Genomic DNA, 23,921 nt, shown 5'->3' on the forward strand with positions numbered 1-23,921 from the left:
AAACAGGATTCCAGTTTGGCTGAGCCAAAACTACACCTCTTCTAGGTATCAGCCCATGTTCTCTTCTCTTTGAATAACTATTTTCAAATAGCATCATTCATATTTTTCTTAGACTTGAGTATCGGTGCTAGACCTCACTGCATTATTCCCCTCATTCTGTATAACTTTCTTATGCCTTCCTCTGACTTTGTCTGGTAGTACCTATTGCTAGAGTCAACTCCCCTGACCACATTAAGCTGGGCTCTGTTTAAATTACCAACTGACCCATTTGGTAACACAGAGACATAGTACTTTTATTCTTTCTTTTTACACTGTACTCATCTGACATGATTAGAGAAATTCATAACCAGGCATTTAAATATACTTCAGTTATCCTCTCATAGCTTCGGAAAGTGAGTGGAGTAAATAGTTTTTTCTTTGTATTTCTGATAGAGGCACTATTTAGAGTCTAAAAAACAATTTTATAAGGAACTCTTAATTTTGACATTTTTTTTCAGTATTGACAGAAAACCAGCTAGAATTTAGTAAAATGAAGTTTATTTAAAAAATATTTTTAGGAAGCTGCAGAACTGCTAATGAATGCTTCTTGGTAAGCTTGCAGTGTTAATTCTATATATGCTCCCTTCTGTGCTTCTGTTTTTGCAAAGACCTGTTTAAAAAAAAAAAGTTTTAAAATAGAGAATATACTATTGATAAAGTTCCTAGTGAAGTCCCAGTTTAAAAACCCTCCACATTTCACAATATTTTTCTGATTACCAAACAATAAGCATACTACATGGACAGAAAAACAGTATCACAGTTAAAGCAACCTAATTCCAAACACCAGAAGTTTCCAAACATGATTGTCATTTTCCAGAAAAAAATTAAGAAAACCTACACTGCTGGATCAAAATAAGAAGCATTAGGTTCAAGAGAAATCCAGAGGATGGAAGTTAGCAAGATGATTTTTCACTTTAAAGAATGGGCTTTTCCTACTCCACCTATAATGTCATCACTGGTTGTTTTTATCCTCAGTAAGCCTTATAACTGCTTTGCAGTAGCATAAAGTAATATTAGGAGAGAAGCCAGATCCACAAATACATGTCTATTGTGAGCATCAGAAAAGATGAAAATCATACAATGGTTTCCCCGCATCCTGAAAAAAAACCATCTCAACATTTACAGAGAAATCTGTGTAATCCCATAGTTTTGAGAGCGATACAGTTCCAAAATGAGAACGCACTATCCTCCCTGCTTCTGGACAGGAATGTGACCAAACTGGGCGACATGTGCTCTAAAGAGCACAGGAGCTGCCGCCCCACTATCTGAACTCCTTGGACTCCGGTGGCAGCTGTTTCTATTGTCCAGGCTGAAGAAATACGGGGCTCTAATCACTCTGGTTTAAGACCACGAATCTGTGTGTGTGTTGGTCACTCAGTTGTGTACTACTCTTTGCAACCCCCACGGGGTGTAGCCCTCTAGTCTCCTCTGTCCATGGGATTCTCCAAGTAAGAATACTGGAGCGGGTTACCATTCCCTTCTCCAGGGGATCTTCCTGACCCAGGGATTGAACCCTATGATTTCTTCACTCAATCACTACATGATAATGAATGTGAAAGAAGTCCCTTTACCTTAATTAACTGTAATCCCTCAGCAGCCTGCTCTTTGGCCTCTTGAGCTGACTGGCCATCAGGATGGAGGATGTGATAGAGCTGGACCAAGCTGGCGGCATCATCAACTCTGGAGGGAAAGGGTTTACTGTTATAAAGGGTTTGTTGTTTTCATTTTCTTTTTACATATTTAACTTTATAGTTTTCTTCTTCGGCTTCACAGTCCTATAAAAGTATATGCTGAACTTGACATTTCAAACTTCCTTTGGGCCAGGGGGAAAAAAAACTTTTACAGCTTTCAGTTTCATATTTTCAAACCATTTTCAGGAATATTGGCTAGTTTAGGTTTCACAGGACAAGAGTCAATACAGACAGGTACCCAGATAATGAAAGTGAATATATTAAAAATGTGGCTGTATCCTTTCTGAAAGCAGAGCATCATTTCTCATAGAAACAGTGTTCTAACAGTGGGTGATTTCCAGGCTGGCCCACATCACCAGCAGATAGTAATAGAGAGGGTGGGTCTGTACCCTCATCCCACATAAGCCAGAGGCTGGTGGACATGGGGATGCTCAGTCCACTTGCCTTCAGGTGCAAACTAGCAGTGACATCTGCTGAGGAATTTTCACTGAGACTCTGAATTAGTGGATAAATGCTTCTGAGAGGCATCTAGAAGTCCAAGGAAAGACTCCCAAGCCACCTGTCAATTCACAGGATCCCATTAGTTAAAAACCAGCATCCTAGAGAAGCAAATTTGAAATTATGCACTCTAGATAGAAGAGAATTCAGGTTCTTCCTCAGCAATCTGTCTTGTCTGTCTCTTGTCACACAACTACCCATGATGAAGCCAGAACAAGAGCTCAATTCTTCCAGTTTGTACTTAACCTTTTGAGAAATCTATAGGCTGTTTTTATCAACATTAAAACTTTGCCTTCCCCAAACTAAATAACCTCTATCCTCTCACACAGTCAACACCTTCCTACCATTTGCCACCTCAAAGCCCTTCTAGAGTGGAGTGAGAGTGGGGTAAAGAGTTTCTTAAGCCACGGTGACCTTAGAGAAATGCTCTGGGCTCATCCCAAAGCCTGTTCACCCTAAAGGTCACCTCTTGGTGAAACTGAGAAAACCAGAGCTGAGAAACCAAACTTTCCAGAGGAAAAATATTTGTTTAATGTTCATTATCTACTGTGTTTGTTGTACTCTAATAGTCCAACAAATGTGGCAACAAAAGATAACAGTCATTCTCTTAAAAGCTAAGCATGTGAGTCCATAAAGAGCTTAACTGGGTTTCTATATCTTGGTCACAGCAGGGCTTCTTTATGTTCATGCTACTGTATAATACCTGTTTCACAGAACGATTTAGCTTCAAACCCAGCCTGTATTTGAAATTAAAAGCAAGTAAATCCTCATGTAAAAAAATGTTTTAAAGCACCTCAATTCAAGACCAACAGTGGAACTTAAGTTTGAAATCTGTGCAGAATTCTGGCATGGGCTCCATTTGCCAAGGATATGCACCCTCTACTGTTTAACCTGGGATTTGCAGCAAACTGTCCTGCTGAGAATTCCCACAGGAAGTTTTACTTACACAGAGCAGGAAAGGTTAAGTACTCAAAATTCCCTCCCAGTATGCAAATATGGCAACCCACTCCAGTACTCTTGCCTGGAAACTCCCATGGACAGAGGAGCCTGGTGGGCTGCAGTTCATGGGGTCGCTTAAGAGTCGGGCACGACTGAGCGATTTGACTTTCACTTTTCACTTTCATGCATTGGAGAAGGAAATGGCAACCCACTCCAGTGTTCTTGCCTGGAGAATCCCAGGGACAGAGGAGCCTAGTGGGCTGCCGTCTGTGGGATCACACACAGTCAGACACAACTGAAGCGACTTAGCAGCAGCAGCAGCATGCAAATGAATTGCTTCAGATGTAAAGCTTACATGTGATAAGTATTTCTATAATAACTTATGAGTACACCTTGATAAATAATTTTCAGCGAAATACATTCTGTGTTGCTCTAATTTCTTGCAAAAAATGTTAAATAATTTCAGAACATTTACAGCTGAGCAGCTTTAAATTCATTCACAGCTAATGCACCTAAAGGCAAGTAATTTTTGAACATGCTCATGATCACCAGCAGCCTCCTGCTTATGTGGGATGTGGACTGCAAGGAGATCCAACCACTCCATCCTAAAGGAGATCAGTCCTGGGTGTTCATTGGAAGGACTGATGCTGAAGCTGAAACTCCAATACTTTGGCCACCTGATGTGAAGAGCTGACTCATTGGAAAAGACCCTGATGCTGGGAAAGATTGAGGGCAGGAGGAGAAGGAGACGAAAGAGGATGAGATGGTTGGATGGCATCACCGACTCAATGGACGTGGGCTTGGGTGGACTCGGAGTTGGTGATGGACAGGGAGGCCTGACATGTTGCGGTTCATGGGGTTGCAAAGAGTCGGACACAACTGAGCGACTGAACTGAACCGAAATACAGGTTTACTGTAATGATAGTGAGAATTTCTTTACTTACTAAGATCATACTTACAAATCTCTCTGAATCTGGTCAATCAATAAACCATCAATCTTTTTCTTATTTACAAAATACCAGGCCATTCCACCAAAGTGTCTTGTTGAACGTAAAAGGTCATACTTTCCATATTTATCTATATCTTCATAGGTCTGATGATGAACCTATCCATACAAAATGCAATTTTTCAGAAATACAAAAGTAAAAGTGAGCCAACATTACTGGATATACATCCACTAGCATGCGAGCTGTCTAAGAAAGTATTAGTAAACCAGGTCTCCTGATCCTGCATCCACCATCAGTCATTAACTAGCAGGTATGATTAAGGACAGCTCGCCACTGGCAGTGTGTGGAACCTGGAACAAGTCTGCCAGACATTTATAACCAGATCAATTACTCTTCAGCAGCCATGCACTATATATGAAGCACCTATTATATATATGGACCACTGGAAATAACGGACTTCCACTTCTCCTTTCCCCTACCCAGTCAACTATCCCACTCCATCTTACTAATTAATGTTCCTTTAGTTCTTCCAGACTGATCTTAAATGAGGACTCTGATGAGGGCATTCCTATATTAAAAAGGCTGCTGACTGAAGTCCAGATTCGTCAGCCTAGCATCTGAGGTTACCTGTGATATGGCCCCATCTACCTTTCTAGCTTAATCTTGAACCACTTCCCTAGGTATTCACCACATGTACAAGCAAAACAGATGACTGGCCATTTCTCAAGTCTACTTTTGTGTCCTGCCTATTGTTCGTACTTTCCTTTCTACCTGAAATACTTCTCCATCCACTTGCCACAATGTTCCCTATCCTCCTAAAGCCCTCTTAGGCCTTCCCTGAGAGCATGTTGCAGCCTTCTCTTAGCACCCAACATCTTAGACCTATGGTGGTGATTATACTTCCCCACAATCTTTCCTGGACTGCAAGCTTCGACAAGGTTCCCTATCCTAGTTCATGTCATCACCTCCACAGTAACACCTTACACACAGAAGGTACTATATGATTATTAAATTGCAACATAAGGCACATACACTGCATTTTGGCAAACTTTAGTAAATAACTTTCCTGTACAATAAACTGAAGAAAAAATCTCTGCCATCAAGTTTGGGTACTAACTCTATCACTTATTAGCTGTGCAACTTTCAGCGAGTTACTTGACTCTCTAAACTTAAGTTCTCTCATCCTTAAAGGGTTGTTGAAAGGATGAAAATATCTATTTTGTGTACATCCAGCACTGGACAGGTGTTCAGGCATTTCCCTTTTCCTCCCCCTGTATTGAAGCTTATAACCTAACTCATTGTGTTGGACTAAAAAATCTTACTCATAACCATACTGACACCCATACTTTAGATACTATAAAATATACTCACTTTGATATAGTCAGCAGAATCTGGCTCAAACTGGGCAACGCAGAGATTGAGGACATCAACATGCCGGTCCTGACTGTACATGGTCTAAACCCACATAGCAGAGTTGGAATTAAATGAGAAGAAAGTGCAACACCTGTCCAGACACCATGACAGCCCTGCCCCTCCACACACAGGCCACATCTGTGCCCAGCACGAGGGAGGCAGAAACCACACACAAACCACATGTCACACCTGGATTCAAATCCCAGCTAACCCAACTACAAGACAATGACCCTACTTATCATTAGAAATGCCTGTGTTTATCAAAGCAAAATACCCAGCAGCACCAGAGCCAACAGGTTCAACAAAGAAATCACCACCGCCTCTATGACCCCAAAGTCATCTTACCTGAAGATTTTCTTCCCTAAAAATTACTGGTGTTAAAACTCTACGGCCTTCTTTGGGGAAATAAATTTGAATCATGCGGTCCCGTTCTTCCCAAGAGGCTTTGCGTAGCGTGCCACTTGGTTCTCTGACAACAATAAAACGCTCCTGAAATAGAAAACACAAGGATGAGTTTGTGAGGGCTGATTTTTAGTTCCAGTGTCCCACTAAGCACCATTATAAGAATAGTTTGCAATCAACAATATAAAATGCAACGGGCAAACAAAATGCAATCGTGTATGATTTCAATAATAATTTTAAACCTCAGATTTGGCGAGATTTGATACTTCCTTCACTAATCATCCCTGATAGCTCAGTTGGTAAAGAATCCGCCTGCAATGCAGGAGACCCCGGTTTGATTCCTGGGTTGAGAAGATCCCCTGGAGAAGGGATAGGCTACCCACTCCAGTATTCTGTCCTAGAGAATTCCATGAACTGTATAGTCCATGGGGTCGCAAAGAGTCAGACACAACTAAGAAACTTTCAGTTCAGTTCAGTTCACTTATCACTGCAGTGCCTCTGACGATCAAAAATCTAATGAAAGTATTTACTAAATATGAACTACAGTGGTAAAGTGAGTTGAATGCATAAAATGATTCAACTAAAAAAAGTTGATTTGAGATTCATCTAAATCCATTTCAGAAAAAAGAAGTGCTATAAACCTTTTTAAATTGTTTTCTTATCCTAAAGTCTCACCCAGATAAGACTTGACTATTTTATGGTCCATATTTAAAGTGACAAGGATAAATGGAACAAACCCAAGAATGTGGAATCTTACTTCCACACCTCTGCGAGTCCTCATTCTGGCAAGAGACAAATGTGTCAGAGAGACTGGTGCACCTGCCTCTGGTCTCTTTTTTTTTTTTTCCTAAGGAAATTCTTGTTTTATTTATGTATTTACATGGACTCCTTACACAAATAACATTCCTGTTCTCCTAAGGGTTTCTTCTATAAATTGGAATGGCCAGGGAAAAGCATTGTCTAATTTTGACTTGATTATACACGTTCAAAAGAGAAAGGGAGTGAAGAGAAAAGCATTGGAAAGTCTTTGACTCTGGGGCTCAGCACGTACAACAGACGTCTCGGACTCAAGATTCATCCAGGTTGTCGGGTAGTTCCAACGCCGAGGGAAAACTAGGGGAGCCCACCCCACCCCACCCCACAGAGAGAATTTCTACAGCTACTCTAGCAAGATGATCCAGCTAAAGCATAGGTTTCAAACTACAGAGTTTCAACTTAACATCTAAAATTTTAAACTGTAGCATTTCTGCGACAAATAAGCTCCGAGAGCTCATCTCAGAAGAAAAATTAAAGAACTATTGCTCTGATGAATGTTTGGATAAACAAGTACGGTGACCGCAACCAAGGTGTTGAGGGCAAAATTAAAGATCATCCCAGGCCAAACGATGCTTCCTTCACCTACTGGGTGAATTCCACTCACTGTCTGTACCACTCAACTGGCAATCTAATTTAGCACAGGCAGCATTCTTGACACCTCATAGATACTGTTAACTTTGTTTCAGAACTAGAAAAGGTCAGGAACTGGATTATAATTCTTTACAAAACCCAGAAGGACTTACACAGAGTTTTGCACACAGCTGATAAATGCTACACATCTGATTAATGTTTAACCAGATGGTAGTGACTCTCAACTCTTCAGAACTTTAATAAGTCTCTGAATGTGTTTTAAGCATAATATAATTAAACCTTTCATCAAGCACTGCAAACAGAAAAAAATAAAATAGATGGTAAAGTAACACAATTGTTCCTCAAACGGATTTTGGCAATTTGAATTCCAAGTTCCTTTCTCCCTTTCAGGTTATAGAATGCTCCCATAACCAGCCTTTACAGCACTGCAAACGTATATTAAAATACTTCAAAGCAAAAATTCTAATAAAATGAAACTCTGATCCCATTCATTATGTCAGATATACAGGTGACTGACATACAGACATGGACACTGCTCACATCGCGTCTTCTAACCATAATCAATATGATAAAAAGATTAGCATGGGGTGGCCCTTTTTTCAACCCTATCACTATTAAATATTCTACTGCAGTTTGTGGGCTAAAATGCAAATTACTCTTTTCACTCATTACTTGAAAAGGCTCAAACACAAAACTAATGTATTTTATTCTATAAGTGCTAGAGTGTTCTTTTGGAACTGCCAATCAAGTGAAGAGGAGCTAGACAATAAAAACTACAGCAGATGAAGTGGTACCTAAAAATTATCTGGGCAAGTGGGGTATTTTTACTGCAAATTCTGAAAAGTGAAAATCCTTTGAGAAGTCTGAGCTTTGGGAGCATCAGCAAGCATTCCATCTTCTCAAAAAGCTTGAGCTTTTTGAAGTCAATCTAGCTTGGGCAGAATCATTTTGTGATTAGACATATACTTACCCGATGTGGTATGCTGTACGATATATCAGTAAACACATATTTGGCTGTTTCGGTTCCTTCCAAAATCTTATCTTCAGCTAACACATCATTTATTGGTGTTCGCTCTTCCAGAACTGGTGGCATTTTTAATCTGACTTTAGCTGCCTCAATCGCCTGTCTTGTAGCCTAATGAAATAAAATATATCTTAGGGAAAGCCACAAAGTTACAGACCAAAAGGATCATCTGACAAAAGCAGATACTAATAAAGAAAAGTGCTAAAGACTTCAGACAGAACCTGTAGGTACAAATAAGTGAGTGAAAAGCCAAACTTGGGCTCCTGGGCCCTGGCCTTTGTCTCTGTGATGAGAACATCCGTCACAGGCTCAACCACTCTCAAAAACAGAAAAGGGAAGCTCTGAGACAGAGCCAGGCCACAAGAGCCACCCAAAACAGGACAGAGGATTTCACTTACTGGGTGCTTACTATGTTCCAGATGTTGCTCAAATACTCTGAGTGCATCTGGCTCCTTTAATGCCACAACTACCCATATGAGCCAAGCGTTACTATTTATAGAGGTCATTTTATGAGAAAGAAAATAGAGGCACACAAATGTTAAGTAAATTGCTAACAAGCTGCAGCACTACAATTTGAACCCAGGCAATTTAACTCCAGAGCCCATGCCCTTAACCACTGAGCACAGTGCTCCATGCCATACTGCTAACAGTGGTTCTCTGAGAGATGAAAGGGGCCTTTCACTCTTCATGTGCTATATACTTTGGGGTATTTGAACTCTGCTATGGCTCTCAATGATTTTTGAGTTGAAAGAAAAGCAACAATATTTCACATATTCATACATGAAAGGGTTTTCCACAAAGCACTCAATACCCATGACTGCAGGAGGACACCTGCCTGGAACAGAATACTGTTCAGAAGGATCTCACAATCTCACCAAGCCTCAGCCTTAAAGCAGCTCACAACCAATGTTTCTGCAGGAAGGAGGCTGGAGCAAGGAGAACAGAGGAAGGATGCTAGGCTGGTTTTGGAGCAGAGGTGGTTCCGCCTGATAGCCAGACCTGACCCATATGTGCAGTCTGTCTAATTGTGGCAATCTTCCCTACTCCTCTCTGCCAGACTGCACAAGTTTCTTTTCTCAGTTCTGTGCCTGGAACTCCCCCTCAAATCTGGAGGGACCCTGAAAATTTTGTTTAATCTTTTAAAGAAAGATATTCTACCAATATTCCTACATTCACATACCTCTTCCAACTGTGCCTGGGTCATTAGCTTGTAAGTTGGTGGTTTCGTTTCTTGTACTGCTGGCTTAAAAATCTTCAGTAAATCCAAGCCTGTCATCTTGATGAGTATGCTTTGGACTTCCTCATCCATAAAAGTAGGTTTCTTGATCTTTGGGCTACCAGATTCTGTTAAATAAATTTTAGTAAATAAGATGGCAAAAATGACAAGACAACAAGACATCTAAATGGAAAAAGTCAATGATAAAAATGATTAACACCATGTCTACCTCAGTATGCACAATGCTAATACCTACAAGACTCATTCATTCATTTAAAATTTACTGGGCATTCACGATGATCAAGATACAGTTTCTGCCAAAAAGGCACTCAAAGTCTAGTGAAGGAAGCAACAGGATAAAAGTAGTTAATGCAATATTAATGACAATAACGGTTACTGCCAACCAAAGAATTGTTTCCTACTTGACAGGAGTTACACACATTTTCAGGAAGGCTTACACCAAGCCACAAAGTATGTACTGATATCCCAGTTTTGTATATGAGGATACTGGAGGCTTGCCAAAGACAATTAGCTATTAAATGATATACCCAGGATTTAAACCAAAGTTTATCTGATTCTAGAACCTAGATCAATTTCAATTTACCATCATGTTCCTCAGAGTAAGTGCTACATACAAGGGAGGTACAGGGGGTTGTATGATAACAGAGACTGAAACTAAACTTAGCCTGGGAGCAGAGAAAGGCATGGTAGAGTCAAAGAATGCTTCCCGGGGACCCTGAATAGGGCAGAGAAAAAAAGGGAAGGAAATTCTAGGCTGAGGGGTTCCATAGGAAAGAGAGGCCTGGATCACTGGACACGATACTGAAAAGGCCATGTGATGTTATGGAAGAAAGCTGGACAGGAGCGGAGACGCAGATCTCAGCTCTGCCCGCCCTAGTATGCCTATCCCTTTGCCCAGCCTCCACTGCCATTGGAGTGGGGGAAGCCATTCGTCCCAACCACCTCGTCCTCTGCTGGCCCTATAAATGCTGGTGTCCCACAGGATTCTGAACTACATTTTTCTCTCCCTTCTCACATTCTTGATGGATTATCTCCTAACCTTCTGTAACTATTAACTACCTAGAAACTCTAAAAGCTGAATCTCCAGCCAGATCATCTTCCATCCAACTACCCAACGGACATCTCGCATGTACGTCATACTGCCAAAGCAGAACTCGTAACTTCTCTTCTATCACAAACCTGCTTTTCCTCCTATCCTTAGCACCATCCAATAGGTCACGTGGGCCAGAAACCTACAGTCATTCTTGACTTCCCCACTACCCTCCACATCTAGCCAACAGCATCAATAATAAAAATGGTAATGTTAACAGCTAACATCTGTTATATATTTACTATGTGCCAGTACTGACTAATACTTTTACATACTTGGTACATTTAATCCTCATAACAACCCCGTAAATACTATGATTAGTCCCATTTTTACAAGAGGACACTGACACAAATCAATTGCCTGTTACATCTTATAAATCATTCTTTAACTCTCTATTTCCCACTGCCACTACCCTAGTCAAGGCCATCCTATCTCTTGCCTCAGCCTTCTAACCTGTCTCCTTGCCTCCATTCTGACCATTCTCCACAGATCAATCACAGTCATTTATTAAATATGTAATCCAAACAACAGAAAAGAGTAACAAAATAAAGAGGTGGTTCTTTGAAAACATAAACAAAACTGACAAACTTTTAGCTAGACCAAGGGAAAAAGAGGACCCAAACTAACAAAATTATAACTAAAAAAGACATTACAACTGATACTACAAAATTACAAAGGATCATAAAGGGCTACTATGAGTAACAATATGCCAGCAAATTGGACAACCTAGAAGAAGTGGAAAAATTCTTAGAAACATAGAATCTACCAAGACTAAATCAGGAAGTAATAGAAAATCAAAGCAGACCAATTACTACCAAGAAGACTGAATCCATAATAAAAAATCCTCCAGTGAAAACAGGCTCAGGACCAGATGGTTTCACAGGAGACTTATCAAACATTTAAAGACAAATTAATGCCAATCCTTCTCAAACTCTTCCAAAAAACTGAAGAGCAGGAAGCACTCCCAAACTCATTTTATAAGGCCAGCATTATCCTGATACTGAAATCAATAAAGGATACTAACAGAAATCTACAGGCCAATATCCCTGATGAATACAGATGCAAAAATTCTCAATAAAATACTAGCAAACTGATTCAGCAGAACGTTAAAAAGATCGTTCACCATGATCAAAGAAGATTTGGGATGCAAATACGGCTCAACATACTCAAACCAATCATTATGAAACATATTCATAGAAAGAAGGAAAAAGATTTCTTTGATAGATGCAAACAAGCACGTGACAAAATTAATGATTTTAAATTTCTAACAAATCAGGTAAAAAGGAACACACCTCAACACAATAAAGACCATAAATGACAAACACACTGCTAACATACTCAGTCAGGAAAGGTTGAAAGTCTTTTCTCTAAGAACAGAAACAAGACAGGGTTGCCCACTCTCACCACTCCTTATACAACCCAGTACTGGAAGTTCTAGTCTGAGTACTCAGCCAAGAAAAAGAAATAAAAGGCATCAGAATTGAAATGGAGTAAAATTGTCTCTCTCTGCAGACAAAATGATGTTATCTATAAAAATCCTAAAGACTCCATCAATAAACTATGAGATCAACAAATTCAGCAAAGTTGCAAGATACAAAATGAATATCCCAAAACCAATACCATTTCTATACACTAACAACAAATTACCTGAAAAAGTAATAAAGTATCAAAAACATTATAATATTTAGTACTAAATTTAACCAAGGAGGTGAAAGATTGCGTTGCTGAAAACCACAAAACGTTGATGAAAGAAATCAAACGTATAATAAGTGGGCAGGTACTCTGTGTTCATGGATTAGAGAATTAATATCATTAAAATGTCCATACTACCCAAAGCTATCTACAGATTCAATGCAACCCCTACTGAGAGTTCAACAGCATTTTTTACAGAAGTGGAAAAAAACAATTGACAAATCTTTATGGAATCGAAATCACAAGAGACCATGTGATTGCCAAACCAATCCTAAGAAGAACAAAGCAGGAGGCATCACACTTCCAGACTTCAAGCCATTAACATGAAATCAAAACAGTATGGTCCTGGCATAAAAAAAGACACACAGACCAAGAGAATAGAGTGCAGAAATAAACTCATGTATATACAGCCAACTAATAATTGAAACTGTGTCCCCAGTAGACTTTGTGCTCTCCCAAGGCAACAGCCCTGTCTTGTACTGGTCTCTGGCACCCAAGGTCTCTTACAGTGACTGACACACAATAGCGCTCAGCACCACCTCTCACCTCAGACCACCTCACCCATTCCCCCCAGCTTCTGTTAACATTTTTACTCCAATGTTTCTCACCTTATATGTAACTGCATATCTGACAACTCCACTGGAATTTCAAAGGCATTTCAAATTTCAAATGTAATGCATCCAAAACAGATATTTAATTCCACTCCCTCTCCCATCTCATTTCTCCTGCCTCCACAATGGGTTCCCAAACTACCTGGGTTCAGTCTCATTTCTGGACTTTTGCTTACGCTGTTTCCTGCACTTGAAATGTTTCTTGGTTTTCTCAACACGATTAACCAAGTTTCAACTGTGGTCACATTTTCTAGGAAACCTCCCCTGCCCTTCCAGCCTAGTTTAAGCGCCACTCTTCTCTCCATTGGAGAAGGAAATGGCAACCCACTCCAGTATCCTTGCCTGGATAATTCCACGGACATAGGAGCCTGGCAGGCTACAGTCCATTCGGGCGGATATAGTCGGACACGACTGAGCGACTATTATTCACTCACTCCTCTCCATCCCCAATCACAGTCCAGGTCACACTGCACTGCCTCTTCCCACTGGACCACGACTTCCCTCAAGCAAAAACCGATGTCAGTCTTAGTCCCCCTTAACCCCTAAACTTAGCTTGGTGCTCTACGAAGAGCGGAGCTCAAGCAGTGCTGCTTAGGCAAGGGAACGAATCAACAAACGCGGGTGACGTCCGACAGGATACAGCCGCCTGGGTCTAAGGGCGCGCCAAGGGAAGAACTGGGGCCCCCGCGTGGGTCTCGTCATCTGAAAGGCTCTAGATCTCCCAGAAGAACGCTCCAGGGGACGCCTAGCAGGTCACTCACCGGCCTCGGAACAGAGCCCACGGCATGGCGTTCCCGCCCCGCAGACCCCGGGCAGAGGCTGGAACAGGTCGCCGGGCCGGGGCCGAGCGCGGGCCCGGAAATAGACTCGCCCGGCACCCCGAGAACCTGCATGGAGATTCCACAGCGATAAAGACACTCTGAGGGTCGCCATCATTATCCGGGCCACTTACGCCGGAAACGGCTGAGAAAGATTCTGGGTCTCACGCGGTTCGCGCGGCACCCTGGGAAATGTAGTCTGGATGAAGGAGAAGGAGGAAGCGACGCAATTCCTATTTATAAAACAATAAACTTGTTTATAAAACAATAGATTGTTTCTTGTAAACAGCTCGTTCACACGTAAAAGGTGTTTATATGACCTTTTTTCTGGACCTTGCCTTCGTTTCCATGGCTCTAAATAACAAATTCCCACTTCCTGCCCAAACCTTTTCTCCCAGCCCCAGGTTTAAATCCAACTGCCTCAGCATCCTACTTTTCCATTCAAAAGTCTCACGCCCCCAACCCCCGCCCCCACCCCGCCCCACTGCTGCTACTGCTACTGCTAAGTCGCTTCAGTCGTGTCCGACTCTGTGCGACCCCATAGACGGCAGCCCACCAGACTTCCCCGCCGCTGGGATTCTCCAGGCAAGAACACTGGAATGGGTTGCCAAATAACACCTGATTCCAGACCCCGATTGCCATGGCACCTATCATTCCCCTTCAACTCACACACCTTTTTCTGTCTCAGAATCTTAAGTCTCTTTTGCAGCTCTTTTCTCAATTTGTGCTCAATTATTTTGCTCATTTATCTGCTTGCTTATTTTTCTCATGCCATGAAATCAATGACATTATATATTGTGTTATAAGATCACCCAGCCTGGTACATATGCACACAGGAAACATTTGTTGAATAAATGACTAAATGAACGATTAGAGGATCCTGTTATGTTCTTCCCAGTTGTCCAGGATGTGCAGGTTTTATCCTCCCCTAGCCTGGTGCCCGTGCTAACTTATTCCCAACATCTGACTAAAAAGAGGCATTAAGTAAACGACTATTTGAATTCGCTAGACAAATAAACTCATCTTCTAACCTGACCTCATCATTGCCCAGTTAAGAGCTCTGTTTATGAACTCATACCCTATTTGGGCAGGGAAAGAGAGAGCCCTAGGCTTGGTGCTGCATTCAGGCATGACTGCTGCCCAATATGTCCCAACACTTCCTCTCACACCTACAAGATAAAAGGTGTCAGGGAGTGCTAGTGGGATGCACACAAGTGTCTCCCAGCCGTGTCCTTTCTCTGAGAATATACCACCTACTTTCCCAGAAGATAGGCTTCTGTGGTTGTGTTTGTCTTATTAACATCCTCCTAGATAAAACTGATTGGACAATGAGTGGACACCTAATGCAGGAGAAATGACTCATTGGATGTTGCATTAGTTCCCTATAGCTTCTGTAGCAAATTATGACAAATTTGGTTACTTATAACAACAGAAATCCTCTCACAGTTCTGGATACCAGTCATCTAAAATCAGTATCACTCAGCTAGGTCAAAGTATTAGCAGAGCTGTGCCCCTTTCAGAGGCTCCAAGGGAAAACCTGTCTCCCAGATTCTTGTGACTGCAAACACTCCTTGGTTTATGGCTGCATCACTATAATCTCTGCTTCACTGCACCTTCTGTTCTGTGTCCAACTGAATTTTACCTCACTCTGTAAGGTTATACATATGATTGCATTTAGGGCCCACCCAGATAATCCAGGATAATCTCTCCATCTTCAAATGCTTAATCATTTTTGCAAAGATCCTGTTTCCATATAACATTCATAGGTTACAGGAACTGGGAAATAAATATCCTTTCAGGAGGAAGAACATTTTCAGCTGACCCCAGCTGTGCAGGCACCAAGCAGATTTTATCTCAATATTTCAAACTCGGAAACATAGTTGATGGCAGAAGCTTAAAATGGGTAACTGTTCAGAAAGGTTTGGAGCAGACTTTTCCAGCAATATGCTCACTAATCAACAAGCAGAGAGAATGCCAGTCTACAGAGAAAGGCAGGAAAAGGGATCAGGAACATAAATGGCAAACTAGGGTGCTTGAGAAAGAGAGGAAGGGAGGGGTGTGCTATCTTGCCCAGAGATGCTCCCACCTTCCTGTATTAACCTCCTTTTCTTGGGCTACACTAAATTACTGATGGATTACCAAGATTCTTAATTTCAGCTGTAACCTTGGGCAGATGCCCACATCTTTCAGAGCCTCAGTCTCTCACCTGAAAACTGGGTATGATGATAGTACTTTTCTTACAGACTCTGAGGACAAAGTACATTCAGGATCTAATGCCTAGTTTTTCCAAAGGGGACGCAAGAAGCAAGAAGGTCATGTGGCAGCAAGTTGGTGGCTTTCTGAAGATCTTCACAGGGAAAGCTTTACAGCATTATATGGTTATCAGTTAAGATTCTCTGGTTACAAGTGACAGAAATCTTTCTTACAAAACAGAGACAGAAGTGATGGGAAGGATGCTTAATATCTCACAGAGTTAAAGAGAAAGCCGAACAGCCAAGCCTCAAGAAAGACTTGAAGGATGGAGGCTCCAACGTCCCCAAAGGCAAGAACTTAAGAGAAACTGCTTCAGGATGTCAGAATTACTTGATTCCAACTCAGTTGGCCCTCTGAATTACAAATCCACAGGTTCAACCAACTGTATGTCGAAAATATTAAAAGAAACAACGTTTTTAAAAGTTCCATAAAGCAAAGCTTGAATCTGCCATATGTCAGCAAATATTTACATATCATTTACATTGTATTTACAACTATTTATATAGCTTTGGACAGCAAGGAGATCCAACCAGTCAATTCTACAGGAAATCAACCCTGAATATTCATTGGAAGGACTGATGCTGAAGCTGAAACCCCAATACTTTGGCCACCTGATGCGAAGAGTCAACTCATTGGAAAAGACTCTGATGCTGGAAAAGATTGAGGGCAGAAGGAGAAGGGGGTGACAGAAGATGAGACGGTTGGATGGCACTACCAATTCAGTGGACATGAATTTGAGCAAACTCTGGAAGATAGTGAAGGACAGGGAAGCCTGGTGTGCTGCAGTCCATGGGGTCACAAAGAGTTGGACACAACTTAGCACAATACACAACAACAACAATATAGGATTTACATTGTATTGGGTATTGTAAGTAATATAGAGATGATTTAAACTGTGAGAGTGTGTGTATATTATAAGCAAACAGTATGCCATTTTATGTAAGAGACTAGAGCATCCTTGTATTTTGGTGTCTGAGAGAGTCCCAGAACCAGCCCTCTGTGGATCTTGAGGGATGACTCTACATGCTTCCCACCAAATTTAAGTTCCTGGTGAGAGAAGTGGATTGCCCTGATGGGGCTCTGTTTACCTGGAAACGGGAAGTTGATCCTCTGACAGTTCCAAGACAACGTGGCTGCATCTAGCAGTAGGATTCATCAGGTAAAATATGGGAGAGGGATCACCAGCTCTGTGGAGCAAGAATGAGTCCTATTATTTGTCAAGCAAAAATGTAGTGATGTTTCAATTATTGAATTGTGATTTTACAAGGTCTGAACTTTTCATTATTTCTCTAAAGGGACTAGGATTTTGCCCTGGTCTTTTAGAATTCTTCAAGATAAGGGTGTGAGGATAGATGTCAGAGAGATGGATGACAGAGACTGAGGGAGAAGGGTAACAGTTTGGACAATCCAAGAACCCTTTCAATCTTCAGCAACACCCTTGCAACTCACACATAATCTTCAAAACCCTATCTTTGAAGTTGTCCCTAAGGGCCACATGTGCCCCCATTTTTATCCTCACCCAGAATGTTTTCCCCTGCTCCTGTTCAAGGTCCAAATCTCCAAAAGTTTCCCCCACACACAAATTCCAAGGCCAAAGCCCCTCTGTGCACTGAGAAGGAACCATTAGCAAGGAAAAGAGTAAAGTGAGAAGAGGTACATGATGATGGGAGGTTCCCAAAGAAGCTGCAGCAAATAAGGTCTAAGTGGGGACAATGGCCATTGATGGGATGGGGCCTTTGTACCAGGAGGCAGGGAGGTAAAGATGGTGGAGTGTGGATAGGTTTTGAGTGGAGAATCAGAGGGCCTTCCTGATTCTCAGCCTCTCTTCTCTGAGCAGTGGAAAGCAAAGTCATTGGCTGAGAAAAGGCAGGGTTGTATTGGGAGCTGCAGGAGTGAAAAGTCTGAGGAGCTGGTGGGGGCTGTGCACAAGGCTCTGATGCTAGAACTTGAATCCACCCAGTCCACCAAGTAGTGGGAGGGTCTGAAGCAGTGCTAGAAAGGAATCAAGATCTGGAAGCCAGGAAACTATTTCTGCTAGTTCCGGAGGAAAACGGAAAATACTTAAGATGTGCCTGGAAGCCTGTGCAAGGCTGTACCTGAGCAGAAGAACCATAAGCAATGGTAAGGATGTTATCAGACCTGACAAAGCACCTTCCCACTCACTCAGAGCACTCACTCAGACCACCTTCCCACTCACTCAGAGCACAGATTTCTCATTAGTCCTGTGTGTCCTCATAGCAGACTGATGAAGTAGACAAGGCAGATACTGATATTCCCATCTTCTATACATAAGCTGAGATTCTGCAGAGTTAAGGGTCTTGCCTAGGGCCACCCGATTTAGAGACAAGGCTATAAACTTTGTGGTCCCTGGCAGCCGTTACAATAGAAAAGCTCTGCTTCACGTGTGTTTAGTAGGGTGAGGAAAAAACACTGATAGTTGCAGAAATAATAAAGACTGACATGGCCCAAAAGAGAGCAGGCGGGGAGACTGTCCTCCCCCACAAGATGATGGGGTGGATGAGTCAGTTCTTCCAACCCTGGAATTATCTGTTGATCCTCAATTTTCCACATGACACTCTGTCTCTTTTCTTCCGACAGCACCTACTGAACTACAATTATACCCCAAACTGAACACTCAAAACAGAAAATGATTGCCCAAAGCCAAGGCTACATCTGTCTGTGATGACAGGCAGACTCTCTGTCCTATGGCACAAGGACATGGATATCAAAGGCACTTAGGCCAGCTCCTTCCTGCCATTCTGGAGCCCCATCATGATGCAGGCCCAGAGGATCACCGCCTGTCACAGCCACAGTGGATATGATCTATGATAGCAGACACTTGGCTCTCCTACTCGCGAGAGCTGGCTGCTGTCAGGTTTGGTATGTGGAACATTTTGTCTGAGGGATATGCTGGCCTGGGTTGAAAGTAATTCCCATCAGCTCAGAACCGGGTGGTCTGTCACAAGGTTATTTTTCAGTTCGATCTGGACTCAGGAAGTCTTTCGGACTGAGAGCTGATATTTTCAAAGGTTAATAAGCCCATCAGAGATTTCTTTCATGGGAAAATGTGATGCATCTGATTGTCCTGACTTGCATGCAGTTCCCAGATCAGGACCTGAGCATTATTTCACTTCAGGCTCAGGACTGCAGTGTCCTCAAGATGCTTGGGGCCCAGAATGGGAGAAGCATTGGCTGCTACTAATGGAAAGCCAGATAGGGCAGAATGTATGGTCTTAGGACGGCCTTAGTGTGTGCCTGTGTGTATGTGCACATGCAGTGTGTGTGTGTGTTTGGCTATATGTGTCACACAAATGTTTATGTGCATGTTTGTCTGTCTTCAGGGGGCATGTGTTTGTGCATATGTGTATGTCAGGGTGGCCAATTGGTGTGAAAGTGCGTGTTCAAATATGTGTATACATGCATGTATGTATATGTTATTTTGAACGTGCGTGCATTTGGGTGGTCTTGTGTATGCACTGATGCACATTCGGTTCAGTTCAGTTCAGTTGCTCAGCCCTGTCCAACTTTTTCCAACCCCATTGACTGTAGCACACCAGGCTTCCCTGTCCATCACCAACTCCTGGAGCTTACTCAAACTCATGTCCCTCGAGTCGGTGATGCCATCCAACCACGTCATCGTCCGTCATCCCCTTCTCCTGCCTTCAATCTTTCCCAGCACCGGGGTCTTTTCCAATGAATCAGTTCTTCACATCAGGTGGACAAAGTATTGGAGTTTCAACTTCAGCATCAGTCCTTCCAATGAATATTTACAACTGATTTCCTTTAGGATTGACTGGTTGGATCTCCTTGCAGTCCAAGAGACTCTCAAGAGTCTTCTCCAACACCACAGTTCAAAAGCATCATTTTTTTGGCGCTCAGCTTTCTTTATAGTACAACTCTCACATCCATACATGACTACTGGAAAAACCATAGCTTTGACTAGACAGACCTTTGTTGGCAAAGTAATGCCTCTGCTTTTTAATACGCTATCTAGGTTGGTCATAGCTTTTCTTCCAAGGAGCAAGTGTCTTTTACTTTCATGGCTGCAGTCATCATCTGCAGTGATTTTGGAGGTTCCCCCCCCCCAGTAAAGTCTGTCACTGTTTCCATTGTTTTCCCATCTATTTGCCATGAAGTGATGGGGCTGGATGCCATGATCTTAGTTTTCTGAATGTTGTGTTTTAAGCCAACTTTTTCACTCTCCTCTTTCTCTTTCATCAAGAGGCTCTTTAGTTCCTCTTCACTTTTTGCCATAAGGGTGGTGTCCTCTGTGTATCTGAAGTTATTGATATTTCTCCTGGAAATTTTGATTCCAGCTTGTACTTCATCCAGCCCAGCATTTCACATGACGTACTCTGCATATAAGTCAAATAAGCAGGGTGACAATATACAGCCGTGACGTATTCCTTTCCCAGTTTGGAACCAGTCTGTTGTTCCATGTCTGGTTGTAACTGTTGCTTCTTGACCTGCATACAGATTTCTCAGGCGTCAGGTCAGTTGGTCTGGTATTCCCATCTCTTTAAGAATTTTCCATAGTTTGTTGTGATCCACATAGTGAAAGGCTTTGGAATAGTTAATAAAGCAAAAGTAGATGTTTTTTTCCTGGAACTCTCTTGCTTTTTTGATGATCCAATGGATGTTGGCAATTTGATCTCTGGTTCCTCTGGCTTTTCTAAACCCAGCTTGAACATCTGAAAGTTCACGTACTGTTGAAGCCTGGCGTGGAGAATTTTGAGCATTGCCTTGCTAGCATGTGAGATGACTGCAAGGTGTGGTAGTTTGAACATTCTTTGGCATTGCCTTTCTTTGGGATTGGAATGAAAACTGACCTTTTCCAGTCCTGCGGCCACTGCTGAGTTTTCCAAATTTGCTAGCATATTGAGTGCAGCACTTTCACAGCATCATCTTTTAGGATTTTAAACAGCTCAACTGGAATTCATACATGGGTTCAAACACCTATGCTGGCCTGGAATGGGGCAGTTTAACGATTAGAGATTTGGAATCAGACAGATATGGGTTCAAATTCTAACCCTACAATTTACTAGCTATATGAGCCCTTGCTATTCACCACCTTGGCTTCCTCCTCTCCAAGCTGGGAGGAGAACAGCTTCCTCATAGGCCCAGGGAGAGGGTTAACAGCCATGGAACAATACAGCCCTGGCACATAGTCAGTGCCCAGCAAGTGGTAGATAATATTACTGCTATGACTATCATCTCCTCCACCATCATCATCATTCTTGCCTCTTGCCATTTTGTTCCCTGGCTGTGTGGCATGTGTTTTGTCTCTTTAAAACCCACCCAGGGCTGCAAACATCTCAGATGTAAATGAACGGACTTGAACTAGAAGTCCAGAGAAATGAGTGACCACACCAATTCCCCTCATCCACCGTGACTTTGGCTACGTCAGTAAATCACAATTTCCACTCAGCCAAGTGGCACAAGTAACAATCCCCATTCAATGAGTTTTTTTTTCTGTGCTGGTACATGTTGCAGAGATGAAGGTAATTAAGTGATTGTCAACGGCTTTCTGCACACCCAGGCCTGGCATAGGGTTCCATGGAACATATGAGAAAAGAATACACATATCTTTGACCTTAACAATTTCCAGTGGACTTGCCCTGTTGTTTTGTTTTGTTTTTAGGAATGTTTGTGCATGAAAATTTACTTGATATGATTCATAAATGAAGAACACACTAGAGCAGCTCTGTACTCAAAGATAATTGGAAGAAAATACATAATATATAAGCCAAAATATTCACTCAAACAGTCATTCTAATTGGTGTTCATAAATCTAAAATTTTAAATGTTTTGTAAATACGAAGAAAAGATAGCAATTCACTATTCAATAAAATTAAAAGTCAAAGTTTTCAAAATATTACCTTTGACAATGCAAATACTGTTTAAATTATTATTAAAATTTTTAATATAGAGATTCCCTGGCAGTCCAGTGGTTAGGACTTGGTGCTTTCATTGCCATGGACCTGGGTTCAATCCCTGGTCAGGGAACTAACATTCCACAAGCCACATGGTGTGGCCAAAAAAATAATAATAAATTAAAAAATTAATGTAGCTATTTTTCACTATTCCCCTTATTATTATCTCTGTAATTTCTTTGTTTTGTTTTTATTTTTTATTTTTAACTTTACAATATTGTATTGGTTTTGCCATATATCAACATGAATCTGCCACAGGTATACACGTGCCCTGTTGTTTTTAAAAAATAAACAATTAAATAGGCTTATTCAGGAATAATTGGTGTACAATAAACTACACACAGTTGAGCTATTTCAAATCCTGAAAGATGATGCTGTGAAAGTGCTACACTCAATATGCCAGCAAATTTGAAAAACTTAGCAGTGGCCACAGGACTGGAAAAGGTCAGTTTTTATTCCAATCCCAAAGAAAGGCAATGCCAAAGAATGCTCAAACTACCACACAATTGCAGTCATCTCACACGCTAGTAAAGTAATGCTCAAAATTCTCCAAGCCAGGCTTCAACAGTACCTGAACCATGAACTTCCAGATGTTCAAGCTGGTTTTAGAAAAGGCAGAGAAACCAGAGATCAAATTGCCAACATCTGCTGGATCATGGAAAAAGCAAGAGAGTTCCAGAAAAACATCTAGTTCTGCTTTATTGACTATGCCAAAGCCTTTGACTGTGTGGATCACAACAAACTGTGGAAAATTCTCAAAGAGATGGGAATACCAGACCACCTGACCTGCCTCTTGAGAAACCTGTATGCAGGTCAGGAAGCAACAGTTAGAACTGGACATGAAACAACAGACTGGTTCCCAGTAGGAAAAGGAGTACATCAAGGCTGTATATTGTCACCCTGCTTATTTAACTTCTATGCAGAGTACATCATGAGAAAGGCTGGGTTGGAAGAAGCACAAGCTGGAATCAAGATTTCTGGGAGAAATATCAATCACTTCAGATATGCAGATGACACCACACTTATGGCAGACAGTGAAGAGGAACTAAAAAGCCACTTGATGAAAGTGAAAGAGGAAAGTGAAAAAGTTGGCTTAAAGCTCAACATTCAGAAAACGAAGATCATGGCATCTGGTCCCATCACTTCATGGGAAATAGATGGGGAAACAGTGGAAACAGTGTCAGACTTTATTTTTGGGGGCTCCAAAACCACCGCAGATGGTGATTGCAGCCATGAAATTAAAAGATGCTTACTCCTTGGAAGGAAAGTTATGACCAACCTAGATAGCATATTCAAAAGCAGAGATATTACTTTGCCAACAAAGGTCCGTCTAGTCAAGGCTATGGTTTTTCCATTGATCATGTATGGATGTGAGAGTTGGACTCTGAAGAAATCTGAGCACCAAAGAATTGATGCTTTTGAACTGTGGTGTTGGAGAAGACTCTTGAGAGTCCCTTGGACTGCAAGGAGATCCAATCAGTCCATCCTAAAGGAGATCAGTCCTGGGTGTTCATTGGAAGGACTGATGTTTAAGCTGAAACTCCAATACTTTGGCCACTTCATGTGAAGAGTCGACTCATTGGAAAAGACCCTGAGGCTGGGAGGGATTGGGGGCAGGAGGAGAAGGGGATGACAGAGGATGAGATGGCTGGATGGCATCACTGACTCAATGGACATGAGTTTGAGTGAACTCCAGGAGTTGGTGATAGACAGGGAGGCCTGGCGTGCTGTGATTCATGGGGTCACAAAGAGTCGGACACGACTGAGTGACTGAACTGAACTGAAACTACACACAAATAAGCTTATGATCTGATAAGTTTTCACCTATGTATGTACATGCCACATAACCATCACCACATTCAAGATAATGAACATGTCCATCAGCCCATTTCTTCCTCCCATTCTTCCTGTACAACACCTTCCCCCA

General features: G+C 41.8%; 1 protein-coding gene and 1 non-coding gene across 3 annotated transcripts; one reads left to right on the top strand and one right to left on the bottom strand.

The window, feature by feature from the left end:
• Positions 1 to 520: 520 nt before the first annotated feature.
• Positions 521 to 17,242, bottom strand: MRPS22 (mitochondrial ribosomal protein S22). 2 transcript variants are annotated; one of them, XM_059885051.1, is made up of 8 exons: positions 17,150 to 17,242; positions 9,541 to 9,704; positions 8,307 to 8,471; positions 5,873 to 6,016; positions 5,486 to 5,569; positions 4,127 to 4,272; positions 1,611 to 1,719; positions 521 to 649 (listed from the first exon to the last, which is right to left on the bottom strand). In XM_059885051.1, the coding sequence occupies exons 2-8, from the start codon at positions 9,667 to 9,669 to the stop codon at positions 554 to 556; spliced, it is 873 nt and encodes a 290-aa protein (XP_059741034.1). In that variant the 5' UTR covers positions 9,670 to 9,704; positions 17,150 to 17,242; the 3' UTR covers positions 521 to 553.
• Positions 17,243 to 21,994: 4,752 nt separating this feature from the next.
• On the top strand, positions 21,995 to 22,067 carry TRNAE-UUC (transfer RNA glutamic acid (anticodon UUC)). The gene has a single exon. It is a non-coding gene; the product is annotated as a tRNA-Glu (tRNA).
• The last annotated feature ends 1,854 nt before the right edge of the window (positions 22,068 to 23,921 follow it).

The sequence above is a fragment of the Bos taurus genome, chromosome 1, assembly GCF_002263795.3.
Source record: "Bos taurus isolate L1 Dominette 01449 registration number 42190680 breed Hereford chromosome 1, ARS-UCD2.0, whole genome shotgun sequence".
Taxonomy (NCBI): Eukaryota; Metazoa; Chordata; class Mammalia; order Artiodactyla; family Bovidae; genus Bos; species Bos taurus.

What these genes read in the sequence shown, in the direction of transcription:
- MRPS22 (XM_059885051.1), bottom strand. Translation starts at nt 9,669, where the DNA reads ATGGATGAGGAAGTCCAAAGCATACTCATCAAGATGACAGGCTTGGAT. An exon ending in TTAGGGAAGAAAATCTTCAG is followed by an intron (nt 5,570 to 5,872) that starts GTAAGATGACTT and finishes ATGTGGGTTTAG; the next exon opens with ACCATGTACAGTCAGGACCG. An exon ending in ATTCTGCTGACTATATCAAA is followed by an intron (nt 4,273 to 5,485) that starts GTGAGTATATTT and finishes TTGTATGGATAG; the next exon opens with GTTCATCATCAGACCTATGA.